This window comes from Poecile atricapillus, chromosome W (assembly GCF_030490865.1).
Source record: "Poecile atricapillus isolate bPoeAtr1 chromosome W, bPoeAtr1.hap1, whole genome shotgun sequence".
NCBI classification, from domain to species: domain Eukaryota; kingdom Metazoa; phylum Chordata; class Aves; order Passeriformes; family Paridae; genus Poecile; species Poecile atricapillus.
In genome coordinates, this window is record NC_081288.1 from 4,711,553 (window position 1) to 4,736,725 (window position 25,173).

At 40.1% G+C, this 25,173-nt stretch overlaps 1 protein-coding gene across 1 annotated transcript in view; it reads left to right on the top strand.

Annotated features, from left to right (window-relative positions):
* LOC131591909 (transcription initiation factor TFIID subunit 3-like) overlaps positions 1–25,173 on the top strand; it is a 111,902-nt gene that overhangs the window by 64,517 nt on the left and 22,212 nt on the right. Inside the window, exon 3 of the mRNA XM_058863027.1 lies at positions 21,670–23,486. Coding sequence (XP_058719010.1) covers positions 21,670–23,486 — 1,817 coding nt within the window. The remainder of the gene's footprint in view (positions 1–21,669; positions 23,487–25,173) is intronic.

A 25,173-nucleotide genomic window follows, 5' to 3' on the forward strand; every position in this document is an offset into this window, starting at 1 on the left:
GCCAAGGCCAGGCTGGAGCTCTGAGCAGCCTGCTCCAGTGGAAGGTGTCCCTGCCCATGGCAGGGCTTAGAATGAGATGATCTTGAATGTCCCTTCCAACCCAAACCATTCTAGAATTCTTGGATGATGGTGCCTCTCTGTTTCACATTGCTTTGACAGTCATTTAAATTCTCACATTATTTTATACTTTATGGAATAACGTGAATGGATTCAGTGACACCTAGTTTTCAAAAATCTCCAAAGCATCATCAAGAGAGGGTGCTCAAGTGTTTATATCCCTGCTTCATCACCAGTGGGGCAGCAGAACTTTTGTTCTGCTTTCCCATGATTTGAGCAGGAGTGAGCAATGTGGCCTAAACTTTTTTTTCCCTAAAGTCTGTGACAGGCCAGGCCTGATAAATATTAGCATGATAGAGAGAGAAAGCTATAACCTGCTGACACTGGGGGATATAATTAAAATGTGTAGCCACCCTGAATTACAGCTGTTGCAAGTGTCCCAGCTATCTTAATAATTGAAGACCTTTTAATAATTTCATATGTTCTTTACTAGCTTGGCCTTGAGCTTAGGCAGGACTTCAGTTTCAAGATAATTTTCTTGTCCTCAAAAGTTAAATTGCTTTCTTTAATATAAAGCATACAATAAGGAGTGCAATTGAGGAGCTGCATGCCTACTGAACCTGCTCTTTCAGCATGAGACTCCACTTGTTCGAAGCAGATGCAGAGGAACAAACACTCTTTTATTATTAGATGATAAATCCCTGATGCCGTATCACTGTTTTGGCTTTCAACCTTATTGAACTTTCAAGAGAAATGCCTCTGTTTATAACATGAACTGCCCAGTAGCATCCAAGTATCTGTCACTGCACTGTGGACTTGAATTTTTATTTGGTGAACTGTACTGTGCTGTGTTGTTCATAGTGTGTCTGGTGCTATACGGCTGAAGTCTGGCTCATACCCTGATGAAAAGCTGCAGAATGAGATGTGGGGGTTACCATTTTTGTTACAGAATTCTGGTTGCAAGTTAGAGTTTTTAATAATTTTTAATTAAAGGAGTTGGCAAATGAAGGTTGTTTTTTTCTGAGTACAAATTAAAAAATAATATTTCTGCTGAAAATTGTTGGGACAGTCTTAATTTATTGCAGTTTGTTGGGCTTTTTTCAAAAATATTACGAAGTGTATATAAAGGGGGCTTGCAAGAAGGCTGGAGGAGGACTTTTCACAGGGGTATGGAATGATAGGACATGGGGGAATGCCCGTAAGCTGCAGGAGCGTAGATTTAGATGGGATATGAGGAAGAAGTTCTTTAATGTGAGGGTGGTCAGGCCCTGGCACAGGTTGCCCAGGGAGGTTGTGGATCTCATCATCCCTGGAAGTGTTCAAGGCCAGGCTGGATAGGGCTTTGAGCAGTCTGATCTAGTGGAAGGTGTCCATGGCCATGCAGGGGGATTGCAACTGGTTGATCTTTAAGGTCAGTTTAAAGATCCTATAAAATGCTGCTGAAAGTATGAGTTCAAAAATATCTGTGCTGAAGGCAAAAATTGCCTGTGCTGTAGAGGATATTATTTATTAGCACATAGAAACATCTCAATAAAAGGTGACATCTCTAGCACCTGACTTTGAATGGAAAAGCAATTTGCATTTCTGTATGTGTATTTGGCAAGTTATGTTTCTGTGTTTGACTTTGAATTCACCATTCTCAAGTAGCTTCTTCAGCTTCTAAAAGTGGGGAAACTGAGGCAAGGATCTGAATTTATTTTGCAGATGACTTAGTTTAGAGGTAGCTGTAGTGAAGCAAAGATAAAAGTTGAATTTCACTGTCTCCTGGATGAGTGTCTCAGGCAGGGTTCCTGAGTTTTTTGCTTCCAAGATTTACTTTGGAATACCCAGCTTGTTGCTTCAGCAGGAATCTGCTTTTGGCACAGCAGTGGGGTATTCTGCCAAGAAACATTTTTTGAATATTGATATCTTAGCCCACAGCATTGCATTTGTTTAATATTTGGTAAGATCTCAGCTCCAACAGTCAACTAGCAAGAATTTTCTTCTCATGGGAGCTTTCTAGCAAGTTCTAGGACATGGTCAAGATCTGATGTTTTATAATGCCAAGATGCTTTATAAAGCATCAGCTCTAAGTGATGCTTTCTCCTTCAGAGTATCAAATTGATAGTCAACCATAATTTGGTTTTTAAGTTTGTCTGTTGAATGAGTCCCAATTTGTATAGATAATATATTGTGTGTTCAAGTGAGTGCTCTACTTTTGTACATTCCGTTCCATTAAGAAGATGAGACCTTGGATAACTCAGAGTTTCAGATAATGTGGAATCAAATACGTTAGCAAGTTGTAGTGTAACAAATCAGCACAATGACTATTTTATGTTTGAAGTGGAGATTGTGTTTGGAGTGCCTGTAAATGCCTTGTTGGAAAAATCAATTCTGAGCATCTCCTTTCTCCACATTTTGATTCATTTTACCTCAAATGTATTTTGACACTGAAGTTTCAGTCTATCCACATGCAGGGTTTAACTCTCCTGGCTATTTTTGAGCTTACTCCAGGGTTATACCACAGTGGCTGAAAACAACATGTGATTTTGAAGGGCACATCATCTAGTGTTTAATTACTTTATAGAATCATATAGTTGCTAAGGTTGGAAAAGACCTTTAAGATCATTATATCCTACTGTCATTTGGCTGGTGAAACAGCCTACATGCTGAAAAGAAAAGCATGCACAGGAGGCAGCTGAAGAAGAAATTAAGCAACAAATCACACTTCTTGCTTTCTCAAGTCATCTCACTAGACCTCAGACTCCATATTTTTAGGAGACTTGCACCGTGTAGAGCAGTGCTGGTAGGATTGACAAAACTTGTTTTATTTGGAGCAGGCAAATGAATAAATAAGGCTTCTTGGTACACTCAGAGGGCTCAAGGCACTTGGGGAAAATATCAATAATCCCCATTTGATAGAGGGTGGGAGTCAGGCATGGAGCTGTGTCTTGTCAAGCACTGCCGAGCTGGTCACTGGCAGAGCAGGGCCTTCAAATCTGCTTGAAATAGGAAAGCTGATGAGACAGAGATATGGGAGGGCTCCTCCAAACCTCTGAGTCAAGCAGAGGGTTTATAGAGAGATGTAACATGTTCTTTAGTTTGATTTATTTTTCTTTGCTAAGGAGAGAGTCTGCAGTACTCAACATTAGATAGTCTTTGCCCTGGGTGCACCAAGCTTTTGCATTTTCTGAAGGGATATATTGGTAGTATTGTGAAAATGTGACTGTGACCTATTTAGACGGGTTAGAGTGGGGTACAAATCTCTGCACTAGGAAGAAGTATCATTTTCCAGCTGGGCAGAAAATCACATTTATTCTGTAATAGAACACAAGAGCTCATTGAACACCGGAGTGGAGTGGCTGAGCCGTCAGTGCTCCACCGGGGGAATGAAGTCTCCGCTTAAATATTCCATCAGATAGCAGAAATCCTGGGAGTCTGAAGAACAGAATTACTGGCTTCGGTAGATGACCAGAAAGTTCCTTTTTCTGTCAGGAGAGGCTGTTCAGCTGCAGTAGAGGATTGTTTTTAGAGGAGCTGCAAGACACTTTCTGTATGTGTTCTCCTTGCTAATTGTCAAGGGCTGAAAAATTAAAAGGAAATTATTATACCTAAGCATAACCCCGAACTCACAAGGTGGTGACATGCAGAGATCCATGCACATTTAAATGAATCTCTCTTAGAAACAGGAACTTTTAAATCAAAGGCTTCACTTTCTCATAAAATCAACCATTTGACCTAAAAGCTCAGAAGTTGTAGGGGAGTACCCAAAATTATCAGGAGTGGAACAGTCTAATATTTGTGTTGTTAATGTTGCAGCCAGGATCAGTTAGTTTGTAAGAGGAGGTAGGACCTCTTCTCAGGCAAATTGTTGTGGTCAGGAAAAAAGCAGCAGTACATGAGCCTCTGTCCTGGCAAATAGTTTGTGCATTCAAAACTAAGACTGTTTTTTCCCTCTCTCCTTATGAGTCTTAGAGGAAATTGCTTCCTCTTATAAATCTACTATTTGCTGCCTTTCTTCAAGAAATACTTCAATATGTTGGATTTTTAAAATTTATTTAAAGAAGCTTCACAAATTTGAAGTGCAATAAAAATATTAACATGCAAGACAGTGAGTTTGGGTAATGTCACATCATTAGGTTTGTGTAGGTGCTCTGAAGTGCTTCCCACTTACTAAATTCCACAATGCGAGATGGGAAAATCTTATCTCTGCCTCATGCTGGCATCACAGCAGTGAACTTGTTGAATTCCCTGAGTTATGGAAATACCTGGTGTAGAACCTAAACTCTGTATTGCAAGTTTTGACACAACTCCTTTGCAACCAATGGGGAACATGTATTATTTTCTGTCCTTCAAAGTTGCTTTTCTGTAGAGATAACATAGGCAGGGATAACTCCGAGGATAGGCGCTCACTCAGCGGAGGAACATTGCTGTATTACTCACCAAGATAAGGAGGTATTAAGAACTTCCTTGGAGTTCTTACCAAAAATCAATTCTATCTTTTATAGTTCTCCTATAAACTAGAGATAATTCATCCCTCTCCCTGTCCTAATCTGCACTAAGCAGGGATGGAAACGAGGAGAAGGATGTGGTGAAAAAGCCAAAAGTTAAAATCTCGCAGTCCTTTTGTGATTTATTTTGAAATAAAAAAAATATACCTTTTCTGGATGGGCATCAGCCATAAAGTGGTGGTCATTCCCAAATCAGCTGTAAGTGCATTACAAGGAATTAAACTACTCTTTCTGCCAGGAGAAACCAACAGTTTCAGTGGCAGGAGGAGCATCCCTCTCCTAAGGAGAGATGCAGGATCATTATGCAGATGAATAAGGCGTTTCCCCTAATCCAGGCGGTGAAAGATAGGGAATCTTTCCTCTTCAGACCATTTTCAAAATATCTGATTAGTCAGATTACACCTTCTCTAAAGAAATAGGTGAGCTGGTAGGTTCAGAATTTTATTTCCAAACTCATGCTAGACTTTGAATTTTCATCCCTGCCATCAGTATTTTACGTGACAATGACCACACATCAATAGTTTGTCATGTCTGAGCCCTGCTTGTTTTTTCCTCTGTAGATGAGACCCATGGTGTAGTGGAATGTGTCCCTGCCCATGGCAGAGGGATTTGACAAGATAATCTTCAAGGTCCCTTCCAACCCAAACCAATCTATGATTCAGTGATTTTGGTTGTCTGTGCATATTCCTTCCCATCTGTGGATGAAGAGCCTGTAAAAATATGTGGCTATGCCCTGAGCAAGTTGTCCTGAAATATCTGGTCCTGGTAATAAAAAATTCCCCAAACAGTGGCTTGGCAAAAATCTTACTCCTGAGTAAGAATGAAGTTAGACTTTTATTCTGAATTGGACATCTTGTGTCCCTAAATACCTGCTATTCTGGAGCAGTCAGAGAGCTTGTTAATCATATTGCTTATGATAAATGATATTTTTAGCCACTCTGTCATTCAGCATGTCTGGTGTATGTCAAGGGTAATATTCTCTCAAGGTGCTGTAGCGTATTGAAAATGGAAATAATATCTTTTCAGTTTCTCAGGTATCCTGACTAAAATTGTAACTTGTCTTTTCTCCTCCCAGTTCCTTATGCTTTTGACCATCACTAACTTTTTTTTTCCCTTTTTAATTTGCAGAAGGCACAGATACAAGTCCTGACAACACACCCTTTTTATTTAAAGGATTAAGACAGTGTCCTTGTTTTTGCTTTTTATGGTTATATTTCTTTCTCCCTGTAAGGCATCCAGGGTTTTTAAACAGCTTTCTGTTCAGATAAGTAAAATCTCAGATTTAAGCAGGAAATCTTAATAAATCTTAATTTTTTGTAGGATATTTATCCTGTGGTAGCAGATTGTGACAACAGGAAGCAAATTGTTACCGTGTTAAAATATCTAATGCTTCATTTTCCTTATTACTTCATCCCAGGGTTCTGGAGGTCGTTTTAGTTGAACTTCATGAATTCCTGGGTGTACACAGAGCACACCAACCTTTTGGGTATATTTCTCTAGCCCAGAAATGGTGGAGGAGGGGGCAGAGCTCCAAAATACAATGAGAATCTGATGTCTGCCAGAGTCAAACTTAAAGTTTGAAACAAATTCAGATCTGTATCTGGATTTGAAATTCCTTATTAATCTCTTTAGCTGCCTGCAGAGGGTGGCAGGTCTTTTTTTGTACATTTCAGTGATATTCCATATTTGAGTGAGATTTCTAGCATTATCTGAAGTTCTGTTGTCTTTATTACCACTGGGAACAGTGACAGTTTTTGGTGGGAGGGAGAGAGGAAAGGGTTTGCCATTTCCCACTTTATTAGGGAATAATATGGTGTAAAAATAATCATTGTGTCGTAGAATATTCTGAGTTGGAAGGAACCCATAATGATCATCAAAGTCCAGCTCGAAAAGAAAAAGATTTAGAAGGTGAATTGCGGAATGAGCTCTGCTGAGTGAGAGATACCATTCAAGAGAAATAAATATATCTCCTACCCCAGCTGGAAAAAGAATCCTCTGCCTTACTCTAAAGTCAGAGATCTGAATAAGTCTTCTAGTTTTTAATAATTGCTGAGCTATGTCATATCTGAGCAGTTTTTATCTAGGAGTATGCTAAGGCATTTTTTATATTTTTCTGGATGTGCACAAGAAATGAAGCCCCAATAGCTACAGTGGCAGGTGTGAGATGGAAAAACTCAGGAGGGAAGAGATTCCGCCTAAACAAGATCCTGAGGACCAAAACTTGCAGCATTTATCATCATGTGATGGAAAAAAACAAACCAGCAAACAATTGCTGCCCATTTACGTTCTGGCTTGTCCCACAGCCACTTTTAGCATGTGTCCACAACATATCTGCTTGTCCCATCTTCCTTATTTTGGTCTGGAAATGTTTATTTAGTATAACTCCTCTTTACCTCTTCTTCCTCTTCTTACTGTTTCTTATAGTTCCATGTTTCGTTGGCTTTTTGAGTGTTTTGTCCTTTACCTTTTGCTTCAGTCTGGCCTTTGGCCATCAGTTTCCTTCATGAAAAAATCCTGAGTGACGCAAAAAGCAAATGCGTTCTTTCTTCTTCTAGTTTTTATCTTCCTGCTAAATGCAAGACAAAGAGAAAGCTCAGGAAAGCTCAGAGTGAGGGAGAGGAAAAAAGCAGAAAAATTCTGTAATACAGAAAACCTGTGATTTTCTGGGTTTTGGAAGGAGCAGTTAATGAATTGTAAAATCACAGAACCCTGGAATGGTTTGGGTTGGAAAGTATCTTAAAGATTGTTTAGTTCCAACCCCCTGCCATGGGCAGAGCCACCTGCAATGAAGACACAGAAAAGAGAAAAATACAAGGATGAAAGAAAAGAGAAAATCAGAGCAAAATGAAAAAAAAAAGTGCGAAAGAAAAACTTCAGTGTTTTTGTGTTCTTGATTTATCGAAGCAGCAGTGTGGGTGAAGTCCCTGCTTTACAAATCTGATTCAGGTCCCTCTCCCATGAATTTACAGCTTGAAATGGGAAGTGGGAGAAATTAATGGGGAAAACCTCCCTCATTTCAATTTATTTCTCTGTAACGCATCCCAGAGCATATTCCATTTTGGGGAGAGGAGGGAATGACAGATTGTTGTTGCTAATAGGATTTGGGTCAAACTGCTGCTCACTGTTTGGCACGTAACTAAATTAAGAGGGAGGTGTTCTCAAAAATGACATGGCACAGCAGGATGATAATCCCCTCCCCACCCAATTCCGAGTCCTCTTCATCATCAGAGATGTTTGGCTGAGCGTATTCTGCAACAATTTATCCATTAAAACTTGAGCTTCCCCACCGCTGGCTTTAATCCTGGCTTGGAAGGAGCTCCATTGCCACGGCTGAGCGCGCTTCGTTCTGCCTCAATCCCAAGAATACCAACAGTTTGTGCTCACTCCTGAAGATAAATCTCCCCTCCACCCTCCAAAACTCACGAGGACAGAGGTGGTAAAGGCTGGAGTTTATGGAACAGGAGGTTAGAAAGAGAGGCAACAAGCAGCAGAGCAAATAAAATTACAGATGAACTGCGTCAGCTGCAAATGCTTTTGCAGCTTTTCACGAGTAAGGGAAGTTTTGTACCTCGAGATGAAGAAGTTGTCTTCAGTCTGCGCCTTCTTTGGGGTCTTTGTGGATCATCAGCTGGTGTCCCTGGGAATTGCAGTTCCCTCTCAGCAGGGAGTCACCTGGTAGTGAACCAGCCTGAGGTCCATGAGACAGGAAGGTTACATGGGAATCTGACAACTCTGAAATGAAGGGGTTTTATATTTTTTTATGTCTGAGTGGAAAGTTAATGTTACGTAAAACTGCCTACTGAAGCCAATTCCTTCACTAAATTTGTTTTTGTTGGATTTTTTTCATTCCTTCTATGTGTCCAAGAAAAATATTACTTAGCTAAAAGGCATTAATTCAGTTTAAATCAGAGTATCGAGCCCTCTGAATCTAGTACTGATGTGTGCACAAGTTTCTTGTTTAAATTAAGCCTGCTGGTTACTGGCTTGTTTGTTTCTCCACTATCCCTGCTTTCCCTATATTCAGGATGTTTATCTCATAAACTGCTAGAAAAATAATGGCCATGTACCATTTTTTAAATAATTCAGATGGAAAAGCAATATCCTGCAGAATTTCTGTAATCAAGTATGCAACCAATCCAGCTCGTGCGGAAACTTGATCAAAATAGATCCTTAACTCCTGGTTAAGCCTAATTAGGATACAGAGTTCAATACAAAGCCACTTCTCATTTTCCTTTGCAATCAGCACATCATTTTTGTTTTGTTAAAGGACACAAGTTGCATCCCTTAGATAAACAGCTTGGGCAAGCTCTGCAAAACAATTAGTGCATCTTTCACATGGCCTAAACTTGATTGAATAATTACTCAAATAATGGTCAGTAATGGAATACATAGGGTTATCTCCTGGCTAATCCTCAGGTAATGGAGTTGGTGTATCTCTGATTTTTCTCTTAGCTGTTCCCAGTGAACAGGAGACTGAGACAAAAGTGATTATGGGAAGTTGAGGGAGTCACTGGAGGCCAGCAAGGAAAAGGAGGCCTTATCTTAAGCAATTAATCAAGAAAACTCCTATTGTGGGACAATTATTCAAAGCTAATTCTAAAATAGCTTTAGAGCCTGAGGTCCTGAAGGTTTTTTAGTGTGGTTTTTTTCTGTTTTGTTTTTGTTTTGTTTTAAGAATTTTGCCAAGGTCATTGGGAGCACAGGGGCAGCCCTTGCATCCAAATGAAGGCTGCAGCATAAAGAGGGAGTTGAATCTAAAGAGCAGCATTTAGAATTTTGAGCTGAATTTTGTACAATACACAAATGTGGGCCTTGAGGTCCTTGTCAGAACTGTGAGTTTTTATCTTAAAAAAAGAGTTGGAATGTTTTTAAACAGAGGCAATATTCTAAAACTTGCTTAATGCTTCCACAAAAGTCATAAAATCAGAGAATGATTTGGGTTGGAAGGGACCCTAAAGCTCATTGTGTACCACTCCTTGTCCCATGGGCAGGGACACCTTCTGCTATCTCAGGTTGCTCCAAGCCCCATCCAGCCTGGCCTTGGACACTTCCAGGGATGGGGCATCAACTTCCCTGGACAAACTGTGCTAGAGCCACCCCAACCTCACAACACTTTCTGCCCAATATCTAATCCAAACCTGCTCTCTGTCAGTTTGAAGTTTTTCCCCCTTGTTCTATCACTACATACTCTTGTAAAGTAGTATCTTACTGTGTGTCCTTTGCAAGTGACACCACGAGAAGTGTATCACAGTCATTTCACATCCATGCCCACCTCTACTTTTGCAAATGCAGGACTCTGATGTCTCTGAATCTCCCCTTTATTTTTTCATTATTATTTTCACTGCTTTCTGCTTAGCTTAGTTGTCCTACAAAGCCTTGCAGCAACCTCAGAAGAGCAGGATTGTTTTGTGGCTGTGGCCTTGTAAAAGCCCACAAGATCTTTCCAGTTGTCTCCCAAAAAAGCTCTTGTACAGTGAGAGCATGTAACTGACTCCTGTGCTGTGCTTTCAGCCCCTGAGCTCCCTTGAAAGTGAGATTTATTTGAAGATGTTGCTGTGATCCATGAGATCCTACAGAAAGAAGCAATAGATTTTAGCAGTTGTCCCTGAAAAATTATAAGGTCACCGGAAAAAACCCAGAGGTTTTAAATTGGATGTGGTTTAAATTTTCCTACGGCCTCCTGAATCGGGCTCCTTGCTGGAGTGGGAAGCTGCCCACAGAATTATTGCTCAGCACAGTCACCCCATGCTCTCAGAGCACTTTTTTCCCCGTGGTGCTGACAGCAGCATTTTGAACCCTCCGTGGCGTCGGGCCGCCCGATCTGGTTTCAAATGGCTGTGGAGTGTCGCCGGGGAAGCGCTGCTGGCTAGGTGATCACACTGCCCTGATTAGTTTTCTCTCTGCCCATGGGCACCTTTTGCAGGGCAGGGTTACAGGGAGAGCCTGGACACATATGTGCTCCCGTACAGAATAAAGCAGAGAGGCTGGAAGACAAAGAGAGTCACTAATTGGATTTGTAGCTGTAAGAAAAAAATCTCTTTAAGTAAACATTTTCCTCTCTTTAAGTCTCCGTGGCTTCTTTCGTGAAGACCGCCTGAAAGTATCTGTTTCGGGGGTGAACCCTTCCCAGCAAATTTAATTTTGAGGCTTGTCAAGCTTTATTAAAACCTTATCATCAGTGATTTCCTCCTCTGCTAGATCAAGAAGATTGTATTTGTTATGGGATTCGTGTTGTGGCTCAGAATTCATCCCAGCAAAGGAGGAGGGGGATGTACCTGGACACACCGGTGCCGGTTCAGAGCACTGAAGTCCCAGGATAAGTGTGGTCAGCACATCTTCCTGAAGGCTTTGGATGCTATTTAGACAGAGTTGGAAGCTGTCACTGCATTTGTGTTTCTGAGTTAGCAACTGTGAGAATAAACTCCTTGCTCTACATGGCAAAAACATTCATATTTGCTCCTGGTATCATTAAAGAAATGGATTCCCAGCATCAGAAATACTCTCAACCCATTCCCAACAGCTGGAATATTTGGTAAAAACTTTTAGGTATGGTGTGTATACATTTATTAAGGGAGGAGGTGAACATGTGCCCTTTTTTCACTCTGAAGTAATTACATTTACATTAGTGAGAGTTTTCCAGCCAATTGCAGAGCCTTTTTATTTATTTATTTTTAATTAAATTTCTGTGACATCTCTTAAGTTGTGCCACTACGGATCAATACCACAGATTAGAATTTCACCTAACAGGGTAGACAGATCTTTTCCAATTTAATCTAGAGTACAGGACCTGGCTAGCTTTTTTTATATCTCTGAATTCATCTATTGAAAATAAACTTCTCCCTATCCCAGTCTTTCTCTTTTTTAGAAAATATTTTTGAATTGTTGAGAAAATACTGAATTTCCCTTTCTTACCCAATGAAGACAAAAAGATGAGTGGAAGAATCTCTTAAATACATGCTCTGTTTGTTTTTCTTATAGTGCCAGAAGTAACCAAAGCACTTTGGAAAACACAGATACGGTTCTTGCCCTGAGCAGCTTATCATTGGGATTCAAACATGCCCTTGCAATTGCAAGTGATGCACAAGAGGAGGAGGAGAGGAAAGGCAATTAATGGCCAAATGAGTTGTTGAACTAAAAAGTTATTTGAAGGTGATTTAAACACTCAGAGCCTTTTTTAAGACAGCAGAATTGCATCTTTGTCCTCCATAGCCAGAGTGATGATGGTCTTGAAGCTGAGTTGAGCCAAGACTTCCTTCTGCATTTTTGCAGAAGGTCCCTCATGTGAATAAGAGATTAGGACCCAAAATAGCCCAGGTCTACTTTTGAGGGAGTAAAGCAAGTCAAAGGCAGACACAGGTCATTGTAGCTGATCACAGACCTTGGTGCCAGAGGAATTCTCTCTCCATGTGGATTTTGTGCCCCACCTGGCAGTGTCTGTGTTTATCCTGTGAACTTGGAGATGAGCTCATCATTTAATAGGAGACCACTGATCAGAATTGCCATGATCTTCCCTCCCATCTCCTCTACCCTTGCCACAAAACCAGTAACGAGTTGGGTCACTCTGGGCTGAAGGACACCCTAGCTATTTTTAGCAGCAATATAAATACAAATATGCTTGTTAGTACAATCTGAAATAGCCCATCTTGCCATCATGTCTGCCTCTTGCTGTCTCTGGGACTCTTGAGGATGAGAAGTGTGACTCTTCAGTTCAAACGTTAAGGCTTGGGCCTTAAACCACATTTCTGCTCTCACAGGTGCATTACACAAAAAAACCCAAACTTTTTGGGGTTAAATTTTAAACTTCTGCAAGAAAGAATGGGATCTGAAGTAATATAGTGAAAGAAATATGTGGTATCTATGGGACAGTTATGCCTTTCTGTTTCTGGAGTTCTTTAGCTCAGTTGCAAAATAAGACATTAAATAATCGCAGTATTTTCTCACTGCCGAATTCAAGTACCCAAATATACATACAGGCTGCAAATCCATGAAGGAGTAAAATTCTGCAATGCCAGGTAAAAAATTATTAATATGGAAGAAATACAGGTACCCTAGTGCAATAAATACTTAGTCTGTTCCTTTGCCAGGAGGTACAAATAGTTGCTTCCTAAAATATTTGTAAAAGCCTAGGGATTTTCAGCCTAGGATTTTATTGAAGGTAGAACAGTATATTTTCTTATACAAGACCATAGTATAGAAAAGGAAAAGCACTGTAAAAATCCTTCCAGATGTTTATATAGGTTCAATGTTTTTGTTTTTATTAAGATTTGTGATACTTGAAAAGCTGGTTTGGAAAGCTCAGCCAGGAAGATTAGATACAGAGGTGCAAAGTGAAAAGACTGATGGTCTGCTTTCCTTTTCTCAAGAAAAATACGTATAAACCCCTCATATTATATTTGAGAATTATTAGATACAGATAATACTATGTGGATTTTGAGTCTTTAGATGGTAAATTTGATCTTTACAAGAGGAATAGTGCTGAATCTCAGTTGTAACAGAAATTCTCATCCAGGAATACTCCTGGGAAGATTATTAAAATACTACAGGTACTGACATTGGCTACAAAGATCTACTTATGCATATTTCTTTAAAGGGGGGGAAAAAACACCTTAATACACAGTATTACCATAGCTAGGCCCTATTATACTATTGTAATCATAGCTGAAGCAAGAACGGTGATTAACGATGGCAATTTATTGTATCTGACGAGGGGAGAAAATAGGAGATGTTGTCGTTATCATAAATCATATCATAAATAACCAAAGAGAAGCACTCAGAAAGCTTGTGTGGTGTCAGCAGCAAGCCCTTTCAGGCACGTTAGCCCAGGATGTAGCCATAGAAACCCCAAAGTCATATTGTTATCTTAGTCTTGCTGCAGTTATGTGATACAACAGTATTAACATATAGATTAGGCCATTTATAATACTAGGTGTCATTTCAGGTTGGCTTGCTTATATAGCATTTTAGTTTTTTTATTGTGCCGAATGTTAGGGAAACGCTGCATTTTTACAGGTCAGTATAGAGCCATTTATAAAGTATCAGCTTCACACCTCTGTCAGTCTTGCTAATGTACTCTGTTATTGATTGGTTGTACTCTATGAATTGTCATTGCCTAATTACCTTGTCTTTGCTAATAATTTTATTTTTTACAAGTCAAAATGTTCCTTTAAAGAGAAAACCTCTATTCCTTCCCACATACTTTGGGACAAGTTCTGGCTTCTTTTAAGGATCATACACCCCAGAAGGAGTAAAAAATGAAATAAAAAGCTTGGAGACTAAGCCAAATTTTGTTGAAGAGGTTTTCTGTCCCTAGTTCTATGTTTTGATCTAACTGCAGTGGTTTTCACATTACACTCTGCACAGTTCAGGGGAGAGACTCAATCCCAAATAATTCAGAGCAACACCAAAGTGACTGAGCCAAGGCTGCCCTGCTGACAGGGAGCTGGCTGGATCTCACACATTTCTCATTCCATCACTTCCTAAAGATGCTTCTGGGGTTGTTTGTACTCTCCAGACCCATTAGCCCAGCACTGCTGTGTGTTTGTGTGTGTGCATGAGCTACAGAAAATGTTGAGCCACTGCTTAAAAGTCAAAGCAAAAATAAAGTCTCCCTTGTTGTATTTAGACAGAAACATGTTTTTGCTTACTGTAGCAGCACAAATTCTGGAGTAATATTTTGCCAGGTCAGAGAGAGATTGTGGGTGTAACAGATAACAATCTGCCAATTCTGTCTTCAGCAGGGAACTGGATGTGTCATTTTAAGAACCCTGTATAATTTGGCTTCATAAAATTCCATATTTTTAAAAATATTAGAATGAGGGCAGCCACTAGTAACTACTTAGAGGTGTTACTCTCATTGCATCTGATATCCTAAAGCAGCAGTGGAAGCCAAAATCTCACATTATATCCTAAGCCAAGATCTTATGCTCAAAGTGATGCTCCTCACAGCTCTCTTTTTCCCCACTCCCTTAAGCTTGTGTTATCTTGAAGTGGGTTTTTTACTTTGCCAGCTGGGCATAAAAATACTTTATCTTTGGTTTTCTTTTTTCTTCCACCCTCAGATATATTTCCACTTGAGTTATCCCATTAGGTCACTTCTAGCCCAAACTAGCAGATAATCTTTCTTATTTTAGCCTCGATTAGTTCCTCATTCTCCTGCACAAATGCTTGAACCAGGACAAAAGAAAGGATGGGACCGTTTCCATTTAAATGTAGAACTACAGGTTTAGGAATTATGGTTTGTTTCTAGCAAACTATCAATCTCTCTTCTCATACTGGTGCTCAGTAGTTCATCTCCAATGATTTCATACCAAGATGGAGAGGATGGAGAGGTAACTGAATCAACCTGGAAATTTTTGATTCCAGAACCATATCATTACCGTCATCCATATTTCCAGATGGTTGGATGTCTTATGTCATTAGGGATGGAGGGGTGTTTTGTTGACCTCTTGTTGCTTCTTGGACAGGTTAATAAGGGCTTCTGGAGTGATTGATAAATTAATACACCAAGTCTTGGACCTGCTGAACACCTCGAACTTCAGTGCTGGCTAATAGTAAGGATTGAAGGCACCACCCAGCCATTTGGGGCAACATTTTCCAGTGTGATTAACAAGTAGAGATGTTTAACTTCAAGCACCTTTCACATTTTCCTTACATGAAAAATCACTTCCCATACCTGAAAGCACTTCTTTTTTTTTTCTTCTTCTTTTTTTTTTTTTTTTAATATGTTGGTGGGTTTTACATTTGATAACATACTGAGAAAGCACTGCAGTGAACTTGCTGACACTGTCAGTGGAAAAATGTGAGACATGAGATCATCATGGAAGATGAATTCCTTGGTGGTGCTCTCTTCCCAGCTCTCTTCACATAGAAGGTATCAACTGGGAAATGTCAGGGTTTGGTAAACAGGTCACAACAGTGATCAGTTGTGTTCATACAGCAGAAAAATTATATATACAATTATAAATATATATATATATGTATATATGTAACATATACACAAGTGTCTATATGAAATCCAGTGCTCTAAGCCCCACATGTCACAGGTATCTCAGTGTGTTCATTTTGCATTAAGGTATCAGGATATTGGCCTGTAGGATATCAGGATTGAATTTTGTCCCTTTTCCATTAATTTCCTTTATGGACTACAAGCACACTTTCTGTTTGTTTTGGGAAAAGGCCATTGTTATTACAAGTTAAAGAGATAAAACATATCATGGCACAAGTAAAAGGCTTCAGTTTTAACAGAAATCAAAAGCTTCTGCTTATTAGGATATGATAGGGATGTAAGCTCTTGACTTAATGACTTAAAATTTCCAAAAACTTATCTTTGGCTTCATCTCATGCTTTAACTAGACAATAGGAAAATTATTCTGGAAGTCTGCAGGAAGTTTTTTTTCTATTTTTTTTTTTCTCACTAAAATGTTTCATATGTTGGGTGGGACAATCCCTTCCTTCCTTGCATTTGAGAGGCTGAGCTGGCTGTATGAAACCATCAGCCTTGATATCCATGTGGTCCTAAGGAGGATATTCATGGAAACAAAGATGGATTGGAGATTTTAGTGCAGGCACTGCCGGATCACTTCCTTGCCAAAATCCTAATTTTCCTTAAAAGCCCTGATGCTTCCAGCTCCCATTCTCAGGTACTTGGTACCATGCAGTGCAAAGGAGTGGAGAGGCTGATCTGAACAGAACTATGTGTGAAAGAATTCTGTGATCTACTGATAGATCTTAATTGGTCATTTTGCATTCTCTTAGGAAAAAAAATGTTCAAGTTCTTTTTAAAAAGAAAATTATTATGGAAGAAATTCAATAGTTGAAATAGGCATGTATGAGTTGCATGGAAACATCTGCTTTTTGAGAATTGTATCCGTAATGGGTTTACTCTGATAGCTGATCCTGTTTATCTGGCATACTGCAGTTAGTATCAAATGCCAAATGCCTAAATCTTACATTATTATAATAACAAGAGTTGGCTTCCACAGGAACTGTTACCTCCCAGAGCTTTATGCAATTAATACATTAGATGTAGCATAGGAGGTAAGAGCTGCTGTTACTAAAACCAAGTCACTGTTTCTTCAGCAAGTGGTGTCCAGCTTTAGGCCAGCATGTCTGACTCTGCTTCATCTTGTACATAAAAAATATTCATTTATTCTTAAATCTGCATGTCTTACCCAGATGGTTTTATCCTGTCACCACCCTGTGACAGAGCAAAATGTTAATCCAGTTTTCAGAAGAGAGACTGGAACTTTACTTAAATTAAATGCCAGACAACAGACAGGGTAAGTTTTTGGCAGGGTCAGGAGCTGAGCAGAGATTTTTGTCTGTCCCAGTCTGTGCCATGTTCTCTAGGACACCCATCTAGCTGTCAGTGCTTATGTTTTCTCACTGATGTTACCAAGTAAAAAGTGGTGACGACTAAGATGATGACAATTTTAATTTTATTGATGTGATAGATTTTCTTGCTTGAAGAATGCCCATACATAAGTGCATTTCTACTCAATCAGATGAGGCTTGCATCTATTTTTCCTGCCTTCACTTTTATCTCACCCATTGTGCTGCCTCCTCTGACGAGGCAGCCAGGTGAACATGATAATGTGGTACAGGTGATTGCACTTCTTTTTCTGCAAAAAGGCAGAATTTCTGTTCCTTTATACCCTTGTGTCAGTTTCAGGGACAAATAGTCCCTCAGTTTTTGTAAACCTGGAAATTAATTACTGAAGTGTTGACTACTGCTGTCCTGGAACTGAGCTGTGGCCAAATTAAGAAGGTATATATTCAATAACCCTGAGATCTGGGGTCCCTGCTGTGCCACAGGAACATGATGTACCAAGTAGAGTTTGAGCTTCCTTAGTGTTTTTTCCTTAAAAAAGGTGCAGGAGTTTCAGTTTCTTGCCTGAATTATTGAGCTTAAGAAATTTTCCAGCATTTGAAGTGGTGACAGATCCCCATGGTTTGCATTTGGTATTCTGATGATATTTATCAAGTTTAGCTTTTACAGCACCTCTGTGAGGTGGAATCATCATTGTCAGATGGGAAGGTAGCAGGATGTGGAGTGACCTGCCCCAAATGACCCTGCAGACCTGTGTCAATAGACAAGTGGATTCTTTCCTCCCTTAACTTCCAGATCATCCTTTCATGAAAGTGAATTTGCCTTCTGACATAGACACAGGTGATATTGTTACCCATTGAATCATTTAGGTTGGAAAAGCCCTCTCAGATCATCAAGTCCATTAACCCAGCACTGGCAAGTCCCCACTATATCCATGTCCCCAAGTGACACATCCACGTGTTTTTTGAACAGTTCCAGGAACAGTGATTCCACCACTTCCCTGGCACAGCCAGCTCTTTCTCAGGTAAGAAATGCTGCCTTTCCAACCAGATTTCTCATGGTCAGCATGCTGACAGCTCTCAGCTTGTTTTATTTCAGTGATGGACAAATTCAGTGCTGTGATGGCTGAACTCATCCCTCCTGTAACCCAGGCTCTGCACAGGGGGCCTGCTGACATAATAAACAATTGCTCTCTATAGCTTTAGTAATGTGAGCATTAATATTGATCCAGCACTGACTTCTCTAACAACCAAAAAAAATGTATCTGTTATCTTGAGAAACCTCCCAAACAGCTCCAGTCTCCTTTCATTACAGGGGAGAGTTATGAGGGCAGATGGCTGAGGTGATATCCATTTGACCTATAGATGCTAACTCGGGCTGGATCATTAATAAGGTGGCCGGAGATAGGGAGAAATGGCAGTAAAGAGAGTTAAAAACCAATCCCCTGCACAAAGGATGGTGTGTCCAGAAGTGCCAGGTGGCAAATGGCATGGACAAAGGTGAGGAAGTGGCTGCGTGGTTGTAAATGCTCATCACCAAGTCAGGCAGCAAACACTTAAAAGCTGAAGTTTTTCCATATTTAGTTCTTGCTCTGGTGTTAATCCTTTGGGAGGAAAAAGAGACGTAGGTCTTGAACTCAAGATAGAAATTTCACTTTCTCTAATTAACTACCTCCCTCCACTGTCACAAGAAAAAAAAAGAAAAAAAAGTGCTTCATTGTTTTCTGCCACAGCTGTGGTGGCTCAGGTTTGAAAGGCACTGCCTGGCAGAAAACCAGTCCTTGCTAAGGATCAGACTGTGGCCTTGTTCCAAGAGAAATTTGGATTTCATTTGACCATGATAGGATTCCAGATTGTCATCTGAGCATGTCTGAAAAGTGGTGAATGTGTGTCAGGAGTTAAGTGCTCATGAACTTCCTTAGTCCCTGGATTGTTCAGGACTGACCCAGGCAATTTTTTCCAGATGTTTTGGGGAATCCAAGTCCATATAAAAGGGATGGTAATGCTTCTGCTTCCTTACTAAGTTGTCTTTGTGGCTTGCAGGAATGTGCATGAAAGCTGGAGCCAAGACACCCCGATTTCTTGTCTCACCTCTACAAACTGCACTTTAACCTTTCTGCCCTTCCCTGGCACCTCCACACAAGATCACAGAAACTTCGTGGGCCCGCTGCAAACTTTACTTGGCCTTATTTAAAAAAAAATAAGCATTGCTCTTTTTTTATTATACAGAACTCCGGTCCCTGTTCTCCAAAGCTCCTCTGAAATTGTTTTTTTGCCTTTGATCCAGCAGCTGCTGGTATTCTGCAATCCTAAGTAGGTAAAACATGAGAAGCACCTTGGGATGGGAAGGAGTTATAAAAATATGAAATATTGCAGCATCCTTCCCTCAGGTACAGTTTAAGAAGGGGGCTGTTTAAATGGACATTGGGCAGAAATCTTTAGCAAATAAATATTCTGATTTTTCTAGTAAATGTAAATTTTTTACTGTTGCAGTAGTTTATTTTCCACTTTATTGACTCTTTTTATCCCCATGTTTCTTGCATTAAAATGGTTAATGTTCCTATCTCTAAAGTCTGTATCATCAAACCCTATCTTTCCTAATATTTTAATTCGGCTACACTTTTTGTCTTGTGGCTGAGGCAAAAGATTTCTCTAAATCCCAATTTTAAAATATGATGTTTGTTTTAAATTTTATCTCCTACTTTTAAATGAAAACAAACTCTCAATGCTGAAGTAGGTGGAATGGGGTTGGGAGGGAATTGCTCAGTAGCAACCAGTGCTGTGTGACATCTGATGAATGCTGATTCTTCATCCCCAAAACCTTCTGAGTGGGTGAAGGCAGCTGATTTCTGCAGCAGCTTAAACAGAGATTGAAATTACTTCCATGATGGGGGAAGCAGATTTTTTCCCCATAGCAGGTGCAGGCTCAGTCCACAGTGATTTCTCAGTTATACTCTAACTTTGCAGTTTAAAAAATTTAATGTCAGTGCCCAGCCAGGCAAAACCTAACTCCCTAACATTTCTGTTTTTCACGGAAGGCTAAGACTTTATCCTCAGGCAAAGTCTCCTCTCTGGGCTGGCTGCTGTAAATCCTCTGGGCCCTGGTGAAAGCCAGACTTGCTAGCTCATTTTACTTAATTTGTGATGCTGGCAAGATTTGTGCTGCAGCCCAGGGCTCTTGACTCAACTCTCCTAAATCAGAGCATTGACACATTACAGTAGAGAAACACCAGCGCAGAAAACCTGAAAATAAACTCCTTGAAAATAGATATTTCAGAAAAATGCTGTCTTACTGAGTTGTAAATAGCGTTTAGTGGAATGTTTCAAGTTTCTTGGTGCTTTCTTCATTAAATCCACTTGCTCATTAAGAAATTGGGTTTTAACCACTGTCCTCATAAATGTTTTTTACTACATATTTCATGTGAGAATCTTGAGGCACAGGATATCTTTCCTCAGAAACCCTACTAGACAAAATGTCTTGAGTTTTTGCAGGTGGGTAAACAGAAACTTGGGGTAAAGTGAAACGAGGTTGTCTGTGTAGGAATGTTAACCAGCAGAAGTGTAATGATGTAATTACTGCAAATACAAATGTGTCACATTAATGCCTGTGTAGACATTCTTATTCAGGACTAGGAATCCTTTTTCCTGCTCAGATAATTCCATTTTGAAAGTGAGGAAGTGTATCCAAGAGGATAAAGTGCTTGGCTGTGGTTGTGGAGATCAGAGGTTCTCTTTTTAAATCTACTGTGGATTTCTTGGGAGATCTCAAGTGAATTTTCTCCTTTCTCTGCACCATAGTGTCACATGTGGGTGTGAAGATGGTGGTTTATGTAGGGAAAAAAAAATATGTTATTAAACCAAAAAACCGCAATCACACAAGTGGTATCCACAGTGGTTCGGAATAGTTGATGTCTGATGCCTACACTGTGTAGATTTCAGGTTTATCTTGCTTTCAGAAGCTGGCTTTTGGTTTTTGAATGCCCACTTGCTCTGGAGTGTTTTAGGTGGATTTCTCCTTCATTCTGGTTTCACTGCTGCAGGAATGCAGCGTATGCGTATCATACCGGTATATGCACTTCAGGATTGTCCCATGATGCAAACAAAACAACAGTAAGGGAGATGATGGAGAAATGCATTTCAAAGGCATGTTCCTAATCTGAACCAACACACACACACGATGCTGGGGCGTTCCCATATAGTCATAACAGATAATGTCCACCTGCAGCAGCTCTTAAGATGGTATCAGACACAGAACCTGGCAGGTTGAATGGGGCTTAGTCCTCTTCTTTAACCTCCAGACTGTGCTGCTTCAGGAAGAATAAACTAGGTTTAAGAAGATGTTTTCCTAGTAGTTAATCTGTAGTCAAAATTGTGTGATATATAGGCAAGAAAGACAGTTCTGATTAATTTTACTTGGACACTTTGCTTGACACTGTATTACACCAAAAAATGTTTCACCTCAACCTCTTTCCCTTCATTTATTTAAAAATGAATGAAGAAGTTAGGTGGTAGAAGTAGGGTGATTTTGGGTAGAACTGACACTTTGGACCTGCTCTGAAAGCTCTGCCATTGGTGAGCTCTACCCTCCTCTCCTTTGCTCATGGGTTCAGTGTTACCGCAGTGAGGGCACCCCCAGTTCCAGCAGGGGCTGATGTGAGACAGGAGGTGCCACCTGTTCCTTCTACATAGACCAGTAAGAAGCTCTTATGTGTCCAGTTGTCTGCACATGAATATTTGCTCTGGTGCTTGTTTGTTTCAGTTATCCTAATGTTTTTCTAAACGTTTTTTGTTACAGAAGAGGAAGAGGAGCAGGTTCCTACCGATGGAGGTACATCTGCAGAGGCCATGCAGGTCCCACTGGAAGAAGAAGGAGATATGGAAGAGGATGAGACAATTAATGATGAGAACTACTTAAGCAAGAGACCATTAGAAAGTCCTGATGCTGAGGAATTCCCACCTGTGAAAAGGCCAAAACTGTCTGTTTCCAAAGGGGACCCCTTGGATGGAACCGTGGAACCACGTGAGCCTCTTAGCTCAATAAATACACAAAAAGTACCACCAATGCTTTCTCCAGTTCATGTTCAGGACAGTACAGACTTAGCCCCCCCTTCACCAGAACCACCTATGTTGGCTCCCATTGCAAAATCCCAAGTGCCGACCCCCAAAACTTCAGAGGCAAAGCCGTTTGTACCCAAAACAAAGTCCAAAACAAGTTCTCCAGGACAAAAGACAAAATCACCGAAAACTACACCCTCACCAGTGGTAGCTGGGAGTCCCATTCGTTCACCAAAAACTGGATCCAAAGAGAAAAAGTCACCAGGTCGCGCCAAGAGCCCAAAAAGTCCCAAAAGTCCAAAGGTTCCTGCTCATATTCCGCAACCACCTGTGAAGCCTGAAACACCAAGTAAAACCCCTCTGGCTGCATTGAGTGAGAAGATAGGAAAGGAAAATATTCAAGTGAAACAGGGACAGACACCACCTGAGCCTGCCCCTAAGCCAAATATGGACAACCAGGTGAAGAAAGTCCCGGTCATGGACAAGACTATTGATGATTCGATCGATGCTGTGATTGCTCGTGCGTGTGCAGAACGGGAACCGGATCCCTTTGAGTTTTCCTCCGGGTCTGAATCAGAAGGGGAAATTTTTACCAGTCCTAAAAGACTTTCTATATCTGAGTCTACAACTCCTAAACCTTCTGTTCCTGCCAATAATGCAAATAAGGCAGGAGGAACTCCAATACCTGCCTCAGGTGGGACTTCAAGTTCAGACATTTCATGGACAATGGATGACTCCATTGATGAGGTCATTCGGAAGGCAAACATGGGGACACCTTCTAATCCACCTACCAACTTCACTTATTTCTCCTCTCCTTCTGCTTCACCTCCAACTCCAGAGCCTCTTCTCAAAGTCTATGAGGAGAAAACCAAGTTGGCTTCATCGACAGAAGTGAAAAAGAAATTGAAAAAAGAGCTGAAAACTAAAATGAAGAAGAAAGAAAAACAAAAAGAAAAAGATAAAGAGAAGAACAAGGAGAAAAATAAGGAGAAGGAAAAGAACAAGGAGAAAGATAAAGACAAGGAAGGAAACAAGGAAGCAAAGTTTCAGTGGAAGGAACTACTCAAAGAGGATGATCCTGATCCGTATAAATTCAAACTAAAGGACTTTGAGGATGCTGACACAAAAGTAAAGTTGAAAGATGGCAATACCAAAAAAGAGAGAGAAAAACATAAAGATAAAAAGAAAGAGAAAGAGAAAGGCAAAAAGGACAAGGATAAAAAAGACAAAGAGAAACTCAAAGATAAGAGTAAGGAAGATAAGATAAAGGTGCCATCAGCGCCTCTTGTGTTACCTCCCAAAGAAATGTCTATGCCCTTGTTCAGCACACCATGTGCCATGAGGCTTCCCAGCATGTTACCTTCCTTGTCTCCTATGCTACCTGAGAAACTATTTGAGGACAAAGAGAAACCAAAAGAGAAGAAGAAGGACAAAAAAGAGAAGAAGAAAAAGAAAGAAAGGGAGAAGGACAAAGAAAAGGAAAAGAAGGAGAAGGAAAAGGAGAGGAAAGAAAGAGAAAAGAAGGAGAAAGAAAAGGAGAAACACAAACATGAAAAGGTAAGCTGGTTGGATGAGTTGAGATGGCACACTTGCTTGAAAAATCCACATGGATTCCTATGTTTGCTGCTGAGCATTGTCCAAGAGCTTTGAGGAGAAGTGTGGTTACAGGTTTGGTGTTTCTTAATAATAACAGCTCCAAGGAAGGTGTCCACCAAGAGCTTCAGAGATTGTCCACCTCTTTGGAAAACGAAACAGTGGAAATCTAGTTCTGTGAATTTGAAATGTGAGATTGTCCTGGCTTTTCTCAACTCACTTTTCACTTGGAAAAGCTGCAGCTCAGACTCAACAGCAACACACACAGCAAAGGGATGCAGTGTTGTGATGCAGCAAGTAGGTTTCCACTAGAAGGGCAGCATTATTATTATTATTATTATTATTATGCCTTTCATATAAACTTTACATTTTGTTTCTAAAAGTCTGCTGTTTCAAAGTTTGTAGAAGCCTGGAAATTCTCAGGTGGACAGAAAAGAGAAGCAGTCTGCCTTCAAATAAGTATTATCTCACATGCTCAAAAGAGCTGCTGAGTCTTCTCTTAGCAAATCTGCCCCCCTGCACCAATTTGTTTGAAGTAAGAAAATTATTTTCCAATTATGGTCTAAGTGTTCAAATGTCACCTTTCGTTCTGAGTCTTATGCTTTAGAGACTGAAGGGGAGAGCTAATTTTCAAGGGGTTTGAGTTCCTTGCATTCCTGTAACTCTTACTGATTTACATCAGCCAAAGATAATTTCTTCTTTCCAATATCACCTAATCTCGAGAATATATTTAATATTTAAGAAATGAAACCAGCATATTTGCATGTTATCAGATTTGAAATCCCATTAGAAGCAGCTACCCTAATTCAGGATTTGCTCTAATTTTTTTGTCACTTCACCTTATAATACGCATTAAATTGTTAATATTGAAAAGAAAGAAGGAAAGAAAGAGATTGTCTTCCTATGTGATAACCTTGGATACAAGAGTTCCTAAATCTCTGTCCTTAGCCTTAGGAAGCACTGTGTGAGTTCCAGTTTACCAAGATGCTCTTTACATCCTGCTTTGAGTGTAATACTCGGTTTGTACATGCTCGGATTTGGGATATTCCTCACTCTCCTTTTCTTGCCACACTTATATTACCTGCTGGACTTGCAACAAAGTGCTGATTTCAAAACTGTGCTATATTTTTAAAGTTTACAGATGGTCCATGCAGAATCTGGGTGATGTGGGGAACTAAAGTTTGTCTTCTGTGGATGAGTTGGTGATGGATGGGGTGGTGGCCCAGTTGTCCATGATAATTTCATGTCGCCTCTTAGACTGCAGCAACACTTTCACAGATTCCCCATTTTATCTCTCTGCCCCTTGTGCCTGAGCTGTTTTGGCAGTATTTAGTTGAGAATTTCTGCTGAGATTTATTTTTTAAATTAAATATGGGTGTGTGTAAAATAGAGGCAATTGTTTTGCCTCATTGCATATGTTCAGTTTTGCATTTCTTCTGCAGTTGTCTCTGTCAAGTTTGTTTTAGAGTGATAAACAGACACATAAACAAATACAAACTGGTAAAGCTTCAGTATAGACTCACCATATATATATATATATTAGGAAAAGGAGTTCAACACTAATAAAAACTTGGACAAATTAAATTGACAAAGCTGCCCATTACCTTGGCAAAAAGTCCCTGTCAAAAGATAAACTTTAAAGCTAGAATGC